Source organism: Lycorma delicatula, chromosome 1 (genome assembly GCF_047948215.1).
Source record: "Lycorma delicatula isolate Av1 chromosome 1, ASM4794821v1, whole genome shotgun sequence".
In the NCBI taxonomy this organism is placed as follows: domain Eukaryota; kingdom Metazoa; phylum Arthropoda; class Insecta; order Hemiptera; family Fulgoridae; genus Lycorma; species Lycorma delicatula.
This window is the reverse complement of record NC_134455.1, coordinates 184,376,369-184,393,145: the sequence shown is the minus strand read 5'-3', so window position 1 is coordinate 184,393,145 and position 16,777 is coordinate 184,376,369. Positions and strand designations below refer to the sequence as shown.

General features: G+C 29.0%; 1 protein-coding gene across 1 annotated transcript in view; it reads left to right on the top strand.

Annotated features, from left to right (window-relative positions):
- LOC142326097 (uncharacterized) overlaps positions 1-16,777 on the top strand; it is a 126,718-nt gene that overhangs the window by 11,951 nt on the left and 97,990 nt on the right. The window contains exon 3 of the mRNA XM_075368282.1: positions 15,212-15,496. Coding sequence (XP_075224397.1) covers positions 15,212-15,496 — 285 coding nt within the window. The remainder of the gene's footprint in view (positions 1-15,211; positions 15,497-16,777) is intronic.

Genomic DNA, 16,777 nt, shown 5'->3' with positions numbered 1-16,777 from the left:
ATGTTAAGAATGTAAGGCTGTTTTCATGTAAGTTTTTACAGTCATTGTGGTTACTGTAAAATAATAAGCTTCTTCTTAAATAATCTAAGCTTCTTCATTATGGTGTCAAATCATCTTTTGTATTACCAACTGGGCCTTTAAAAAAAAAAAAATTCAAATGTTCAACTGGAGTATACTGCAGTGCCTTCCTTATATTTTGTGTTTTGCCCTTGTTCAGTGGGATATCTTCCCTTAAGGGTAAGCAAGCTGATTTGGGACATTGAGGTTCATTGGTTTTTACACACATGAAAAATGTTTGCTTGTCTAACTTTCAAGTTTGATTTATACACAAAATGCTGTAGTTTGCTGATAGCAAATTGAACTCTTTTTTCTTTACTCAATATCTTTCAATAGAAACTGTGCGTAATTTGTAAAACTTTTTACACTATGTTTTAAAATCTAATATGTCATTGCAGTAGACTTGTTTGACTATAATTTTTCCTGGTTTACTACTTTTGGTGATATGTTTAAGTATAGATCCTGCTGCCATTTTGTTGTAAACATCTTTTAATATGCCTGAAGTCTCCATCGCAAAGGGGCAAAAAACTATGGCCCCTTACCAGGAAAAATTGTTAAACTTGAGAGAATTGCCCAGAATCTGTAATATACAAGTACCTGCTAAGAGCTTGGTTTTTAGTTTGCTCATAGCAATTGTCTAAAAAAATTCTTAACTCTGAGTATATATATTTTTTTGAATAATATCTTTAAGGTAGTAATGCAGGAAAGAACAACTTCATTTGGACCTTTTTCTGCCTCTGTTTCATCATATACAAACAAGGTACTGGTTCCGTTTTTTACATCGGATATGCAGAAGAATTCACTGTCAGTTGTCGGAGGTAAAACAGATCCTGTACAGAAGATAATTGTGTTAGTTTCTCTGGTACATTATTTTCCTTGTGATTTACTTAAGATTGGCCTTTTGCAATGGCTTCTTTAATCTGATGTTTTTTACAAGCGGCAGGATTACTTCTTAGGATGATTGAAATTGGATTTAACTACCTCATCATCTTCAGGTCGGTTATTGTCTGGCATTACAATATCATAGTTGTTTAATTCCATTATTAAAATGTAGCTAATACCGCATCAGTCAAAAGTTAGCATTTACCTCAAAATTCAGAACAATGTTACTAAGAATGCATGAGTGACAGAAGAGCTATTAGCTGTGAAACAAACAAAACAGCTGTAAATAGTCAGCGCTGCCAACTGCATTTTGTTAAAAGGGCATCAATCCTGGAATGAAGTCTTTAACAAAATGCAAAGTATTGAGTGGTTGAATAGCTTACTCTAATGGGTGGATTGCTGTCTACATAGTTCGATGTATTCCATTTCTCAAAAAAATGGACTATTTCCCTTTTAACAAAATTCTATTAAGAAGCATAGTGAAAAAATAAAAATAAAGCTAACCCTTAACTTATAGGACCATTAGTTGAGCTAATACAGATGTATAAAAACTTAAGTCTGGTCGTGCTTAAGTAAAATTATTTAGAATTTCTATAATTTGTTGAAAAAATTTTTTAATTTTGTGTTATAATTAGTCATTTTCTTGGAATTAATTTAAATCAAAAGATGATTAGTAAATACAGTTATAAAGCTTACAATATGTAAAATGGAAGTACTTACAGTTTGAATTTTACTTAAAAAATTAAAATCCTTGTCATAAATTTCAAAAATAATTATATAAATTTCCTTTTTGTACATCTTTAACCTTTTTTTTTAATGGTTTTTAAAATTATTAAAATACATCAGATCTTATGTTTTGTATGATTAAAACTGTGGTTTATTTAACAGTTGTAAATTTACATTTTTTAATGACATTGAAAGCTATAGAAATTTTTTTTTTACCCAAGGTAATGGGTCATTTTTTCAGATGTGTTAGTGTGCGGTTTTCCCCTTTTTTCCATTATAAATAAACAAATTTTGGGTGGTGGATTGCTAATGGTTTAATATAAAAAGTGGGAACAAAGTAATTAGGATAATTGGGAACAAAGTGGGAACAGGATACATTAATAAATGTATAATGCTATATAAATTACTTAACAGTTTTTGTTAATATCCAAAGGATTGTACCTCATAGAAACTAATTTTCTTTAGACATCTGGTTTTATTAATGTTCAAAAACTATAAATTATTATTACATTTTAATACTTTTAATAAAACAATTTTTTTTTCTTTTTTAAATACGTGTAAGTGAACATTTTACCTTAACCTCAAACTTAGCAAATAATAATATTTGAACTCTTTATGTATGGCTATTGTATTTCTCATTTGTAATCCATTTATTGTGTAATTAAATAAATTCTGTAAGTATTTTTAAAAGTACCAGTACCTTTTTTATTGTTGTATTTTATTGATATAATATTTTTTGTATAAGTTAACAAAAAAATATTTGTGAACCAAATTTGTTAAATTTTTTTAAGAATTGCTTTACTTTTTATTTAACATATAGTAATTCTGTTTGTTATGGCCTAGTTTTAAAATGACCTTGTTAATATGTGAATCTTTCATAAGCAATATAAAATTGCTGATCATATTTATTTATAATAGAATAAGTAATGTTTTTCTGTTCAATTCGTAATAAACAGTTTTTATTAGTTTTCTTTCTAAAGTTGTAATGGATGGTTGAATTTTTTGTTATTGTTAAATTATGTTTTTTTAATCTCCAAATATATTTTACCGTGTGCTTTATGGTATTGTTTTCTTGTAGTTAATTGTGATCACTGTTTAGTATAATTACTTAAATTGATTTTTTAATATATAATTGGAACATTTATATAAAGTTACATCAGGTAAGGATGATTTAATGATAAAAGTATGTGATGATTTGTTTTTACTTATAAATAAAATTGGTTAGCATAATGAGTGGTTATTTCCATTCTTGTTTTTAGTTGATTTTGAACCTGACTAATGAATTTAAAAGTTGACTTTGCCTATGTTGCTAGCAAATTTTAGCATAATTTTACATATAAATTAGTGCAGAATCCCCTGTAAAATGTCTATATTTAACAAGTGCTGTGGTAAACACAAGTGTTAATAAAAAAGTGATTAAATCTAAGGAACATTACCACTGCTGACATCTCAATTGCAGTTTTTACCGCTATTAGGTTGGAAAGCGATTGGTTCACTACCAAATTAATCGTTTTTGAATATACTTTTGTGATTGTAAATTATCATTCTCAAGTGCTTGTAACATTATTATAACATTCATTACTTTTCTTGATTCCTTAAATATTTACTAAATTTTTTTTTGTTTTAGTAGTTATAAAGAAATTTAGAAAAGTTAACTTTTTCTTCTTTATTAGAAAATGTAAAAGAAAATTAACGTAATGATATTGTTTAACATATAAAATTGTACCAGTATTATTTTTTATTTTTTTATAAGAGTGATGTATTTAGCTTACTACACCAGCAGAAAGTACGTATTGTGCTATTAAATATACTATGTAATATTGTGTGTGATTTAAATATAAATATTTAAGAAGAAGAAATATGTAGATTGATTTATCTATTATGTAACATTTTTATATTGTTTTTACATATTCTTTATAATCTATTTTGAAACAAATTCAAAATTGATGACTGATTTTACTTAAGTATTTAAAATAATTTTATTACAGTAAATTTAAATCAGTTTATATAAAAAAAAGATTGATTTACAAAGCTATTACTACATTTTATTTTTGATTGACCCTGCAGCATTGCAAACATTCGTCTCGTACTTTATACATGTAAATACTATGCTTTTATCACTTTTATGTAAATACATAAAACATGTTTCTTGTGTATATCCCACATATTTTATCATCATTGCATTATGCTCGCTCTTAAAATGTAGACTATTTTAGTCAAAGCACAACTTAATGTGAATTGTAGAAAGGCTAAGGATAAAATATTTTTTAAACATTTTCATTTTGTTAACCAAAAGTGTTCCACACTAAATACTTCACATACTGTGAAGATGAAATTTATTTGGATAAAACTGCAGAAAAGTTGTGTGGATCATTGCTAGCAAAATTGCATGTTTTCTATCTTTAGCCAGTTTTCTTTGATAAATATTTTGAGTTGATGTTTTAAAAACTAATTTAGCTTTATCTCTGTTATCTTAGAAAAAATTGCACATTGATCCAATGATTTTATTAATTTTTTTTTTAGAAAAATATATTTGATAAAATGTAATATGTTCCATAATTTTTTTATGATATACACTGTGATTATACACTGTGATTTTTATATTTTGGAATCCTGAGACAAGATCAGCTACCAATCTGTAAATGGGCTTTAGGTTAATGTAATCTTGTTTTTGTTTTAATCCAAGTAAATGGGAACAAAAGTGTTTTGTTGGAATGCTTAATAATTATTGTACAATCTTATAAAACGTTTCAGTTATGCAGTGCAATATTGCTATAAGTGAAGTAATACATTACTAAGTAAATTAATTATCTGTTTAATGTAATCCTGTAAATGTATATCCCCGTCATCAAAATTATGGATATGTATTTATATATTAAAAAATAGTAATATATATTAAAGGCAAAGCAAGATATTATACTTGCTACTGCACATAAAACTGTAAGAAAAGAACTAACATTTTTCCCCTTACAGATCATGTCAAAAGGCTAAATTATTGTCAGTGGTTTAAACATTTTATTGATCAAAATTCTGTAGGTATCCTTGACATTAAATATTTTATAGATAAAGCACGGTAACAAGTCAATAATGTTTTTACAAAATGATTTTGGTGAACAAATCATTTCAAGGGGTTTGTGGCACAATCACCCAATCTGACTCCCTCAGTTTGTATTCTATGGAGGGCAGCGTAACAAGCAGTGTATCACAACAGACCTCCACGCACAATTGATGAACATAAAACTGCAATAACGGCATACGTACAAGATATTTATTACAGTACATAAGCAGGTTAAAGTGTTTGAAAACAAATTGAAACGTTTGCAGTGTTGCATTGATGTTAGAGAAAGTTAATTTTAACACCTTATATAAACTATTCAATTATTATAATATAAATTTCTGTAAAATAATGAAATAAAAATACAAGTAATTATTAAGAAAGTTTCATCAATACACTTTGATAATTCTAATTCTGGTTAGAATTCATAATTCTAGTTCTAATTTATGACAAGCTTTAAACTGTATTGCCTTCATTAGTACATTCATTCTGCCAATAAATAGTTTGCTTACATTTAACTTGATGGATCTGCAACTGTAATACGAAGCATGATATAACAATGCTGATCTTCTATACCCTCTCAGCTTTATTCATATCTATAATGTAATATTTGTCTGTTTATTGCAACAAATGTGTTGTGTCTGGGCGATGATAACACCAAAGTGTTTTTTTGCCCCAGAAAAAAATTATATAACAGATTGTGTATAATATTATGTTACACCATATTTATTATTTGGACTCAGTTGGTTCACTTAAAACGTAAATGACAAGGTAAGAGTAATATTATTTGTATTGTTGTATATTTTCAACATTAGAAATTTAAAATTTTTAACCAATAAAGATGGTTTTTTCCTGTGTGAAAACTTATAACAAATGGTAGACTTTCAGAAGTCAAAAGACCAGGCATAAAATCGACTTAAGAAAGAAAACAAGAACAAAGTAACAGAATGAGAGAATACTGGACGAACAAAAATAATAATTCTGTTTGACGTCGTGTGGATGGTCTCTAGAAGTCTATTCGAAAAAAAGGGATTTTTTTTTATCATCATAGTATTTTAAATATAAATTAGTAATTTATCTGAATTTCATTAGAAAGATAGTTTTCTTAATGAGAAGTTGAACGTTATGGTAACTCAAAATCTGTTTCATTTACAGTTACTATTTACATCTGTAACATATTGAATCAATTCTGTGTATCTTTTATTTTTTCATTTAAATCATTATGGTATAACATTTTTAAATCGTCATATTCTTTAATATACAGATTTCCACTCTTGTTTAAAAAGCTTTTGCCAATATATTCATTAATGTTTGCATCATATTTATTTAAGATGAAAATATTTTAATTTAAGATCGTAATATCTGAATTATCAAGTAATAAATAAAAAATTAGCAATCTTTTTCTGTTTTGTAAGTTTGAAAGAAGTACTTTTGATTTATCACTGATTCACTGTGTTGACAAATGAACAAAAAAAAGTTCACATCCTACAAATTTAAATAAATAAATATTGGGTTCTGGAGTTATAACATCCGTAAGATAAGTAGGGCAAGTTGTCAACCAAAATGTTTTGTCGTACCGTTTTTAATTATGTAGCTTCTATAATTCTACAATATCTTCTAATATCCTGAATTTCATAAGTTTAAATATTTGAGGGTGGATCAATAAGTACCCTAGTTAGGAATGAAAATGCAAGTTTTTTAAAAACATTTTTTTTTTTTCAACATCTGTATGAGGATACACTTTTCCCAACATCCCTGTAATTTTTTAAACCCTCTGAAAAATACGATTTGTCAAATGCTTCAAATTAGGCTTCTGTCTTGACGATGTTGTCTGCATTCTAGCTGAATTTTTTCTCATATTAGAAAATTTTGAACCAACTTTTCATGTTAGAGAACAATCATAAGTTGCAGGAAGCCAGGTTGAGTGAGTACAGTGGATGTGGCAGCAATTCGTAACACAGTTCATGCAGTTTCATCGCAACAGTTCTGGATGGGTGACCTGGTGCGTTGTAATGAAACAACTCTTTTTCCTTTGTCAAGTGGGGCCATGTCTGTTTCAGTTTCTTGTTGAATCGATACTTGTTGAATAATTCACTGGAGTACTGTTCCATGATTGTGCTTCCTTTTTCCAAAAAGTCTATGAGGAGTGATTCCCTTTGCATCCCAAAAAATCATACCATGACCTATCCAGCCGACAGGACCATCTTGGCCTTCTTTGGAGCAGATTTGCGTGGAGATACCCATTGTTTTGATTGTTGTTTAGTCTCTGGCGTGTAGTAATGGATCCAGGTTTCATCAACGGTGATGACTTGATGTAAAACTCCTGTGATTTTGCTTAAAGAGGTTCAAATACTGCTTCGATGTTGGCATCTATGTATGCTTGTTATCTGAAGTGAGCAATTTTGGCATCCATCGGGCTGACAGCTTTCTCATTCTTAACTTATGCAAAATGTTTATTACCATTCCATATGATAACCTACAGCCTATGCTATTTCCGTACTTTCGTTCAGCAATCAGCAAGAATCACATTATGGAACTTTCCATTGATTTTCAACGTAACCAAGACTGCTAGGCGACCTGGGCACTTCTCATCAAAAACAGATGTACCACCTTGTTTAAATTCATTAAAACAATATCTCACAGTTGTCATAGATAGTGAAGAGTTCCTATAGACAGAATCCAACTTTGCTTTTATTTTTTCACACGATTTTCCATCCAGAAATTAAAAGCGAATTACAGATTAATATTATTCTTTTTCCATTGTATCGAAAAACACCAGATACATGTAATACAAATGGCTATCAAATGAAAAATAACCTTTGAATCAGTTTGAAATTTTGTATGGTGTCATTTGACAGTTTGTAGAATAATGTAGTAATGCCAACTTTCCTTAGCAATGCCACTTGTCTTCAAACGCAAGTACTTATTGATCCACCCTCTTACTTTACCATTTACCAACAAATGTATGAAATAAATTTTTATGAACTTAAATTAATTTTTACTAGATACCATGGCTTTTGTAAAATTTGTATTTAATGGTGTTAAAACTGTTTAATTTGATTATCTATCACATAGAAGTAAATTTTGATTATATGTTGGACGTAAAAGCAACATACATAATAAATATTTTATGATTCCATTGCAGTGTTTCTTATATATGTGTTCGCTATAGACTAAAAAACTACTGGACCAATTTATGCGTGGGTAAGAAGGTAGAAAGGGAAAAATCGGAAATAGGAAAAAGTAAAAGGGAAAATGGGAAAAGAAAACAGGGGAGAAAATGGGGAAAAGAGAAAAAAGGAAAGAGGAAAGGGATTAAATAAATTTAATTAAAATTAAATAAAATAATATTAAATTAAATTTAAAATAATTAAATTAAAATGGAATTAAAAAATTAGAATATGTAAAGCAAATAATCGAAGATGTCAGATTCAAAAAAATTGGTTGAGATTAAAAGCATAGGTAAAGCATGGAAATAAAGTAATTCATTATATCTGTCAAAACAGAATGAGTGAGTGAGTGGTCTAGATGAATGTTGAAAGGGAAATGGAGGAAGAGGAAGTGGAAAGGAAAGTAAGGAAAAGATAAACGGTAGAAGGAAAGGGAAATGGGAGAAAACAGGAAGGGAGAGCGAAGCGAGCCATGACCCACTGATCGTGATGGGAAGTGCAAGTAACCATAGAGCATGGGCAAAGCCATGATGGGGATGCTAGATTTGGGATTGTAATAAATTTTTTGTTTATCTTTATTGGACTTTTATATGGAACTATTTTAATTCATTCATAAAATTGATTGGTCTAACAAATATTGTTCAATTTTCTTATCTTCCTTTGTTTGTTTTCTTTTATTTAAGTTTTGGGCAACAATTCATTGTTTATTGTGTATATTCCTTCAGATTTTTCATAAAAATTTTCATTTACCATTTTATCAGGATTTAATGAAAATCTAAATATAATACTGTTGATTAAATATCTTTTATTTATAAAAAAAATAAGTTTGCTATTAAAAAAGTAGTGCAAGTGAAGCTACATCTATATTGTGGGCGAAGTCGCGATGGGGAACACTAGTGTTTTATATATTCTTGTCTTTGGCTAACTTTTCACTTATTATCCTCTGCTCTAAAGGCTCTACAGATATAATTTTACATAAAGTTTAACCTGTATATCTTAATAGATAGCCCATTAACTTGGTTTATCTCTACAAGATTTTACTGTAAATCTCTTTTCCTAATTATCTTGAGACTTCATTATTTCACATTGTCTTTTATGACATGATATTTCACATAAAGAGAGTATGAGGGTGAACCAAATACAAAATATAATTTTTCTTTATAGATTTATTGATTAATAATATATACAATTCATACCTTCATCATTTATCTATATAGTCTCCTTCATTATCTACTCACTTTTTCCAAAGATTTGGAACCTTGAATATTCCAATTGTGAATGTGCTCCTTGACGTCATCATTGTTTTTGAATCATTCCCCTCCAAGCGATTCTTTCAAGGGTGCAAACAAAAAATAATCAGGGGGACAAATCTGGACAGTAGGGAGGGTGGTCAAGGGTTTCCCAGTGCATTTTTCCAATTTATTCCTTGTCAAAATCGTGGTGTGCGGACTGGTGTCATAGAGAAGGATGACATCTCTGATGGCATACTCCATCTTTTGTTTTGATAGGCAGGTTTTGTTGACTGTAGCAAATGGCAATAGTAAGCTGCATTCACTGTTCGTTGATTGTGGAGAAAATCAATGAGTAAAACTCCCCTTGAGTAAAAAAAAAGCGTTTCAAGAACTTTTCTAGCTGACAGACTGGTTTTTGCCTTCTCTGGGTAGCCCTGTCCTCCCTTCACCACTACTTACTCACCATTTTTGACTCTGGGAGTGTAATGATGGACCCATGTGTCATCACGTGTGATAATGCTCCTCAAACAATTGTCCCCTTCTTGCCGAAATCAATTCGGAAGTCTCTCACAGATATTCAACCTGACCTGTTTTTGATTTTTGGTCAACAACCTTGAAACCCATTGAACACTAGTTTTTCTAGAGCTACTTCTCGTGCGATTTCTTCAAGATGGAAATGATGAACACCTTCAATAAACTTTTGTACTGCATGGATGTTGTCAGCTGTGATACTTGATGCTGGGTGTCAATCATGACTTGTTTTTCTATACTTTCTTGCCTGCTCTTAAATTGTCTGTCCCATGTATACACTTTGTTCTGGGACAGTGTAGATCCATATTGTTCAAACAAGTTAAAATTTGCTTGGGTTTAACGCCTTCATTAGTTAAAAACTTTATGATTATATGTTGTGCAACAGACGAATGAAACTCTTGCTCACTTGTCGCTGTACTGATTACAAAACAGAGCAGAGGAGCTAACAAGCTGGTTCCCCCTCTCTAACACACCAAACACATTAACTCCCCACTCCGCCATCTAGCTCAAAACTGCTTGCTGCGTATAATAGCAACATTACTATATTAATTTAATTCACTCTCGTATGTCATTTGCATAAATATATATGATATACACATTACCAACATTAAGATTTGCCTTCTGCAAGATCAATATGTTGGAATCAGCATTATCATATATAACAGTAAAATTTTGCTTGAGTTAGGCATGTGCAAACATTGATCGTGGTGACTATCTTCTAGAGGTTTTGAATTGGAATAATATTTGACAGGGGAAGTTCTTGAAAATCAATTAAGTAGGCAAAAAACCATATGGGGCTTGTTTGCCCAGAACAGTAGGTAATCATGGATGAACAAAACCCCTATAGACTATGGATAACTCTTCCATAAGAAATCAATTTGTAAATACAAAGTATTTTGAAAAGAGACTTTATTTGCATTATTGTTATGTTTGTGTAAAAATTCTATGTTTGTGTGCATGATGTTATTGGAGTATACATAGAATTCATTTTGTTGTTTATTGTGATTTAAATTATTGTTAATGTTACCTTGAATTATAAATAAAATATAGAATTTATTCTTTGCTGATGATTTACTGTGTACATTGCTGTTTATGTGAAATATTTAATTACATTTTTATTTTTAAATATCTTTTCATTCATAATTTTCCATTACGGTAAACATTTGCTTAATTAGACGGACAATTTTCAGTTAATCAAAACTAATATAGCAGTTTTTTTTTCTAAATAGCAATTCTTGGTTGTAATATTATAAAATAACCAACAATTGGGAAAACATTTGTTCAAAAATACACAAACTTGGCTTAGGCCATATTGTTCTTTTCAAAGTGAATAGGTAGTAAGATTAAATGTAGTAATACAAAAAAAAAGAAGAATTTTCTTAGTTTATAAAAGACTAATTTCAGTAATGATGGTATACAATTGGTAAGAGAAAAATAGTTAGGGAATGAAATAAGAAATAAGCTTGCCCCGTTTTTTTAAAGTAAGTATGAAGTGATTGCATTGTAGAGTATGTTGTAAAATAATGTGCAATAGAAATGAAGTAAAAATATCTTAATGTATCATTTTGAAACTATATCATGCATTATTATTTGTAGAATAACTATAGACAATTTTTGGGAAAGGAAGTAATTTTCTTCTTTGTAATTTATGTTATCTTTTTATTATACATAGTGTATGACAAATTATTTAACCTAAGTGCAAAATAAAATAATTAAGAAATATTAAGATTTTAATTTAAAGTTATATGTTATGCTGTATGTTTTTTCATGAGATTCAGTGATAAAAGCAAATGTATAATCTGGATCATATTTCCTCCAAGTCGTTTCAGTTAATGTTTTCTATATAACAGTAAAGATATTCAAATTTTAACTAAATGTGTTTTTTATTCTTTTATACATGAAGTTGCAGTCTTAAACAAAGATATAATTATTTGGGAATTAATTTATTAACAAATTAATATTTAAAAAAAAAGAAAGAAAGCAGAAAAATTGCCATTTAATAAGTTAACCATATATGGGTGTTTTTTTAGACTAATAGAACTTAGGATGGAAATAAAACACATGAAAAATTAAGTTTGAAGCTAATTTTGTTTTTATTTGAACGATAACATTTTCACATTAATTTTTGAAGATAGTTTCTGGCATATGGTCACCGTGACTAGCTTTATTTGTACTGGATTTGATCAGTCCAGTTTTGAACCACTTTTTCACGTAATTGGGGATGTATTTCATTAATAAATGAGTTATATTGGCTTCCAAAGCGTGGTTGTTGCTGGTTTATCGGCATAAACCAGTGGCATATGGTCACCGTGACTAGCTTTATTTGTACTGGATTTGATCAGTCCAGTTTTGAACCACTTTTTCACGTAATTGGGGATGTATTTCATTAATAAATGAGTTATATTGGCTTCCAAAGCGTGGTTGTTGCTGGTTTATCGGCATAAACCAGTGACTTTACGTATATCCCAAAGAAAATAATCCACTGGTGTAAGGTCACATGATCTTGGAGGCCAGTTCACTGGACCGTTTCATGTAATAATTCTGTTGTTAAATTGTTCTTTCAATAAATTGATTTTGTTAACAGTATGAGGTATGGCACCATCTTGTTGAAGCCAAAACTGTTGCAGGTCAATGCCATGCAAATTTGTAAACAAATAATCATTGATAATCTATAATTATCACCATTACGTGCTCCAGCCTAATTTTTGAAGAAATGAGGACTGATGATACCTCCAGTATGTAACCCACACCATACAGTGCATTTTTCAGGATGCAGTCAGTTGATTTAGGCACTATTCACCAAACAAACAATGCTTATTATGGTCTTGTGGCTTCAATTCTTGCACCAATTGTGTCTTGAATGAGTGTAGACCAAGATCTTTATGTAAAATGTTTTATGTATTTGATGTACAAAGTCAAAGTTGTTGAGAATGGCAACGAATATACACAGATATTCAGATCTTCTACACTATCACTGACAGCACCAACATTTTCTTCTGTATGTACAGTTCTTTATCTTGGTGTTTGTTTTTCATCAAGTGGAGTAAATGTTATTCAAAATTTATGAATAGTTCAACAAATAAGTTGCTCTGATGGACGATTATGTGCACCGTAAAAATTATACGTTTGGCGAACAGGACATTGATTTTGAAAATTTATTTCCACAGTTTGTAAATCTTGTTACGGCTTCAATCTTTCCATGATCATTTGCCAGTGCTCGCTGTCCTAAAATTACAAAACAAAACAAATGATAGCTATCCCTATCGAAAGTTCTATCACTCTAAAAAAAAAATCACTTTAAATAAATACTATTTATTGTACTGTTCTCATCCTGATAACATATTTTACCACAAAAATTCAAGAAAAATAGTTTGAAAACTTAGGGAATGAAAGCTAGCTCTCTTTCCTGCATTTCAGAGAATCTTAGCTCATGCTTGTAGATGTAGCAGCCTTTCTGTTCCTTGTCTACATTTCATTTCCTCCTTTTGTTGTGGCTTATGTCTTGTTATTTCTTATTATCAGACTTTTTTAATTTATATTATTAAACTTGTTTATATGAAATTTGATGACATTGGTAATAATTTCATAATAAACCATTGCAGATTTTTTTATGTGCACAATGACTTTAAGTACTTTTTATCATTTCATATTTATTATGCAACATTTATTGTAAGTTTTTGAAATTCTATATATTATGTTGATTATTATTTAATTCTTGTATTTTTGTATCTAGACCATACATATCATAAATTTTATTATCACCAAATTATAAGCAATATGTACTGTTATCGTTAGAAAGTTATAATAATAAAAATAATAATCAGTTCAACTAAATCAAGAAGGCATGCGCTTATAAAAATGGTTTTTGAATGGTATATATGCATTTTGTTAATTGCAGTAATGTCAATTAACAGTGGTACGTAATAATGATTCAGTTGTAAATTAATAATATACATACAGTAAAAGTGGCTGAACCACAGAACAAATGCTGGTTGTAAGTAGAGCGAATGACTGACCTCTGTTCTAGTTAAATATTTAGTTTCCTTATGTTTTATGTACTAATTTAGTCACCTCAGAACTATAGCCATAAAGTTTAACACATCACAGTTAAAAGTCAATGAAACTTATTTGTGTTTTTCTTAAAACACTTAAAAAAGTTTTGTTTAAATAATAAGGAAAATAGCAATAAAACACATTGTGTAATGATTTTCAACCATCAAAATCATTGCAATATAATCTGAAAGCGTTTAGAGTTAAGGAAAACAAAATAATAAATGTGTAAAAAAACTTTGTAAGTTAAAAATTTTTTTTGTGTACATATATTTCATGATGTGAGTATGCAATGTATGCCATTCTAATGACATGAGTAGAATAATGTAGGATCTGGAACTATAAAGAAAAAATTATTAAACGCAACAAGCAAATTCACTCAGTTAAGATATAGTTTGACGTACTTATTTCAGTTAAAATAAATGTAGTTTTGAAATATCTTTTCCCTCTTTATTGAAAGATTATTCTGATTAAAGACTATGAAATTATTTGTAGAGTATGTTGAGTAATTTTAGCATTTTTCTAAATTATTATTTTTTTTAACAATTATGCCATTGATTGTAAGATAAATAAATTAAAAAAAAAAAAAAATTGTTGGTTCTATTTTTTCTGCCATACAGGTTCCACTAGTACAGTACATATGTCCTCCCACTAGTAGAATTTTGACTGAAATTATAATAATCAGCCTACATTTTCAGTTGAAAATGTTAGTTAGCCATCTACAGAATTGCTAAGAATTCGTTACTATTTACTGCTTTAAATAAGTACAGAGAATATTACTATAATCTAAATCATTGTTTACTCAAACTTACATTCTGACATTCTCATCTAGGGATGACATTCTGACATCCCTAGTACGTTATATTATATTTCCAGAATAGACAAAGGAGAATAATTCTGATCAGTACATCTTTTACGACAAGTTCTAATAGTGGAAACAGTATCAGTTAATGCAGAAATGATTACAAATTTCATTGTTGAACATCACATAACCTAGCCATTTTGCAGATATCCTGTTTCACGATGTTTTCAAATGCATTGTTAATGAATTACTAATGGACTATCTTCATCAGATATGAACAGTGATATAATAAAATATTGATTATTTTTGCTATGTAAGCAGCAGACAACACTTTTATATGGTATTGAACTATAATTAGAGAACCATATTTGTCTCTAAATAGAACCTTTATATAGATTGAGGATTTCTTGTAAGATGCTCTGCTGTGAATTACATAAAAAAATGATTATTTAACATGCAACAGTAAGATTGTGACATAACTTCTTTATTTACAAGTAGAATGCATGCGATTTGAAGTTGCATTCCATTAATCAGAAAGTAAGAGTTGCCTATTGTTTTCTCTTAACTTATTAACTCAAGTTATATAAGTTTTGATGTTATTGTCTTTGTTACTAGTGTTTATTATTAACCATAATGTACCTTTGTAAAAAATATTTATTATGCAATGACTATATGATGTACTAATATTTTCTCTGTATTATTTCAGATTTAATGAAGTAAAGTTGAAGTTAGAAGATATTATATCTTCTGAAAACCCAGATGATTCTTCTGTCATAAAAGTTCTTGCAGAGTTGGGTGCTATGACACCAGTTTCTGATGATGTTTGTACTCTAATTCCAATGATTTTTAATAATTTTATTTTTTCTGATAAACAAAAAATTAGAGAAACTGCTGTTCCTGTTTTTAGTAAGCTTCAAGTTTGTCTTGCTGAGAATTTACATTTAAAACAAAAAAATTGGTGGACGGATTTTAAATTAGGCATTGAAAAATGGTAAGGAATTTTTACTTTATAATTATTCTATTGATTATTATTGTTTTCACTTTATCATATTAGCTGGAGTTCCACACGGTTAGATCGAGGTAAATTTTTTATATATGTGAATTACCTACCCATGATGATTAATAAGATAGTTAAGTAAGCTAGTAAGTGGATGTTACTCTACTAATACTATAGTGGTATCTAATTATACAAACTGGATTATTAATAGGAAAGTTGTTAGAGATGTAATGAATGTGATCAAGCAAATTGGATGTTAATTTAATTTAGTCATAATGGCTATTATAAAGTTTCAGCTAATGGTGGTTGCAATGACAATTCACATTTTTTTCATGTTCTTCCATGAAAATTTATATATAGAGAAGTTGTTAAAAATCCATATTTACATTTTTTCCAAATGTTCTTTCTAAAAGGAACATTTCAAAAACGTAAAAACACTCATTTCTTTTTCAAATTGCATTTTTTTTTTTTTTGTAAAATCTGTTGTTACTTTTAAACATGTAAGTTATTTTGATGATCCAAATAATTTTTAATGAGCTCTATCTGATTAAAAAAATTCATTTTCTATGACTTGTTCAAATTCAGTGAATGATTTTATTCGTGATTTTTTTTTTGTTATTGTTAACAATATGCATGTGACACTGTGTTATAGTTTAGTTATAATTATTATAAATTAATAAGATGCTTATTACTAGTATCTGTTGAATGTTATAGTAACAATACAGGATATGAATTTTACACCTCAGAGGCACATGTGTACAATAACAATTTGATCAATTTGATGGAATATGTTTTTGAAGGACTGTTTTGGTTAACATCTGGATCATAGTAAAACTGTATGATTCACATAATTAGTAGTACAAATATATTCAGGTCGGTCTTCACTCTTCTTATCAAAAAATTTTACTTAGTGCTAGACTTACTTTTTTTTCTTTTGCACCATATTTGTTAACACTAGTCTTTCATACCAGGGCGAACCAGATAACTCATTAAAATTGTAAAACTATAATTGATTGAACAATTGTCTTACTTAAAATGCATTTCCACTCGTAGATTTGTGGCTTTCTGGTGTAGGCAGATTACCAGATTTTCAACTTTGTAAATAAGTTTGACAACTAAATATGTATTAACTTTGAGTTCTTGTGCTGTATGTTTGATTTGACTATGTTGGTGCAAAACTGAACATTTAATTTTTTCTGATTCACTTGCGTTCTGCTTAATTTTCTTTTTCAGTCTTATTATTAAATCACAATGTAAGTTATCGTCATTATCTCC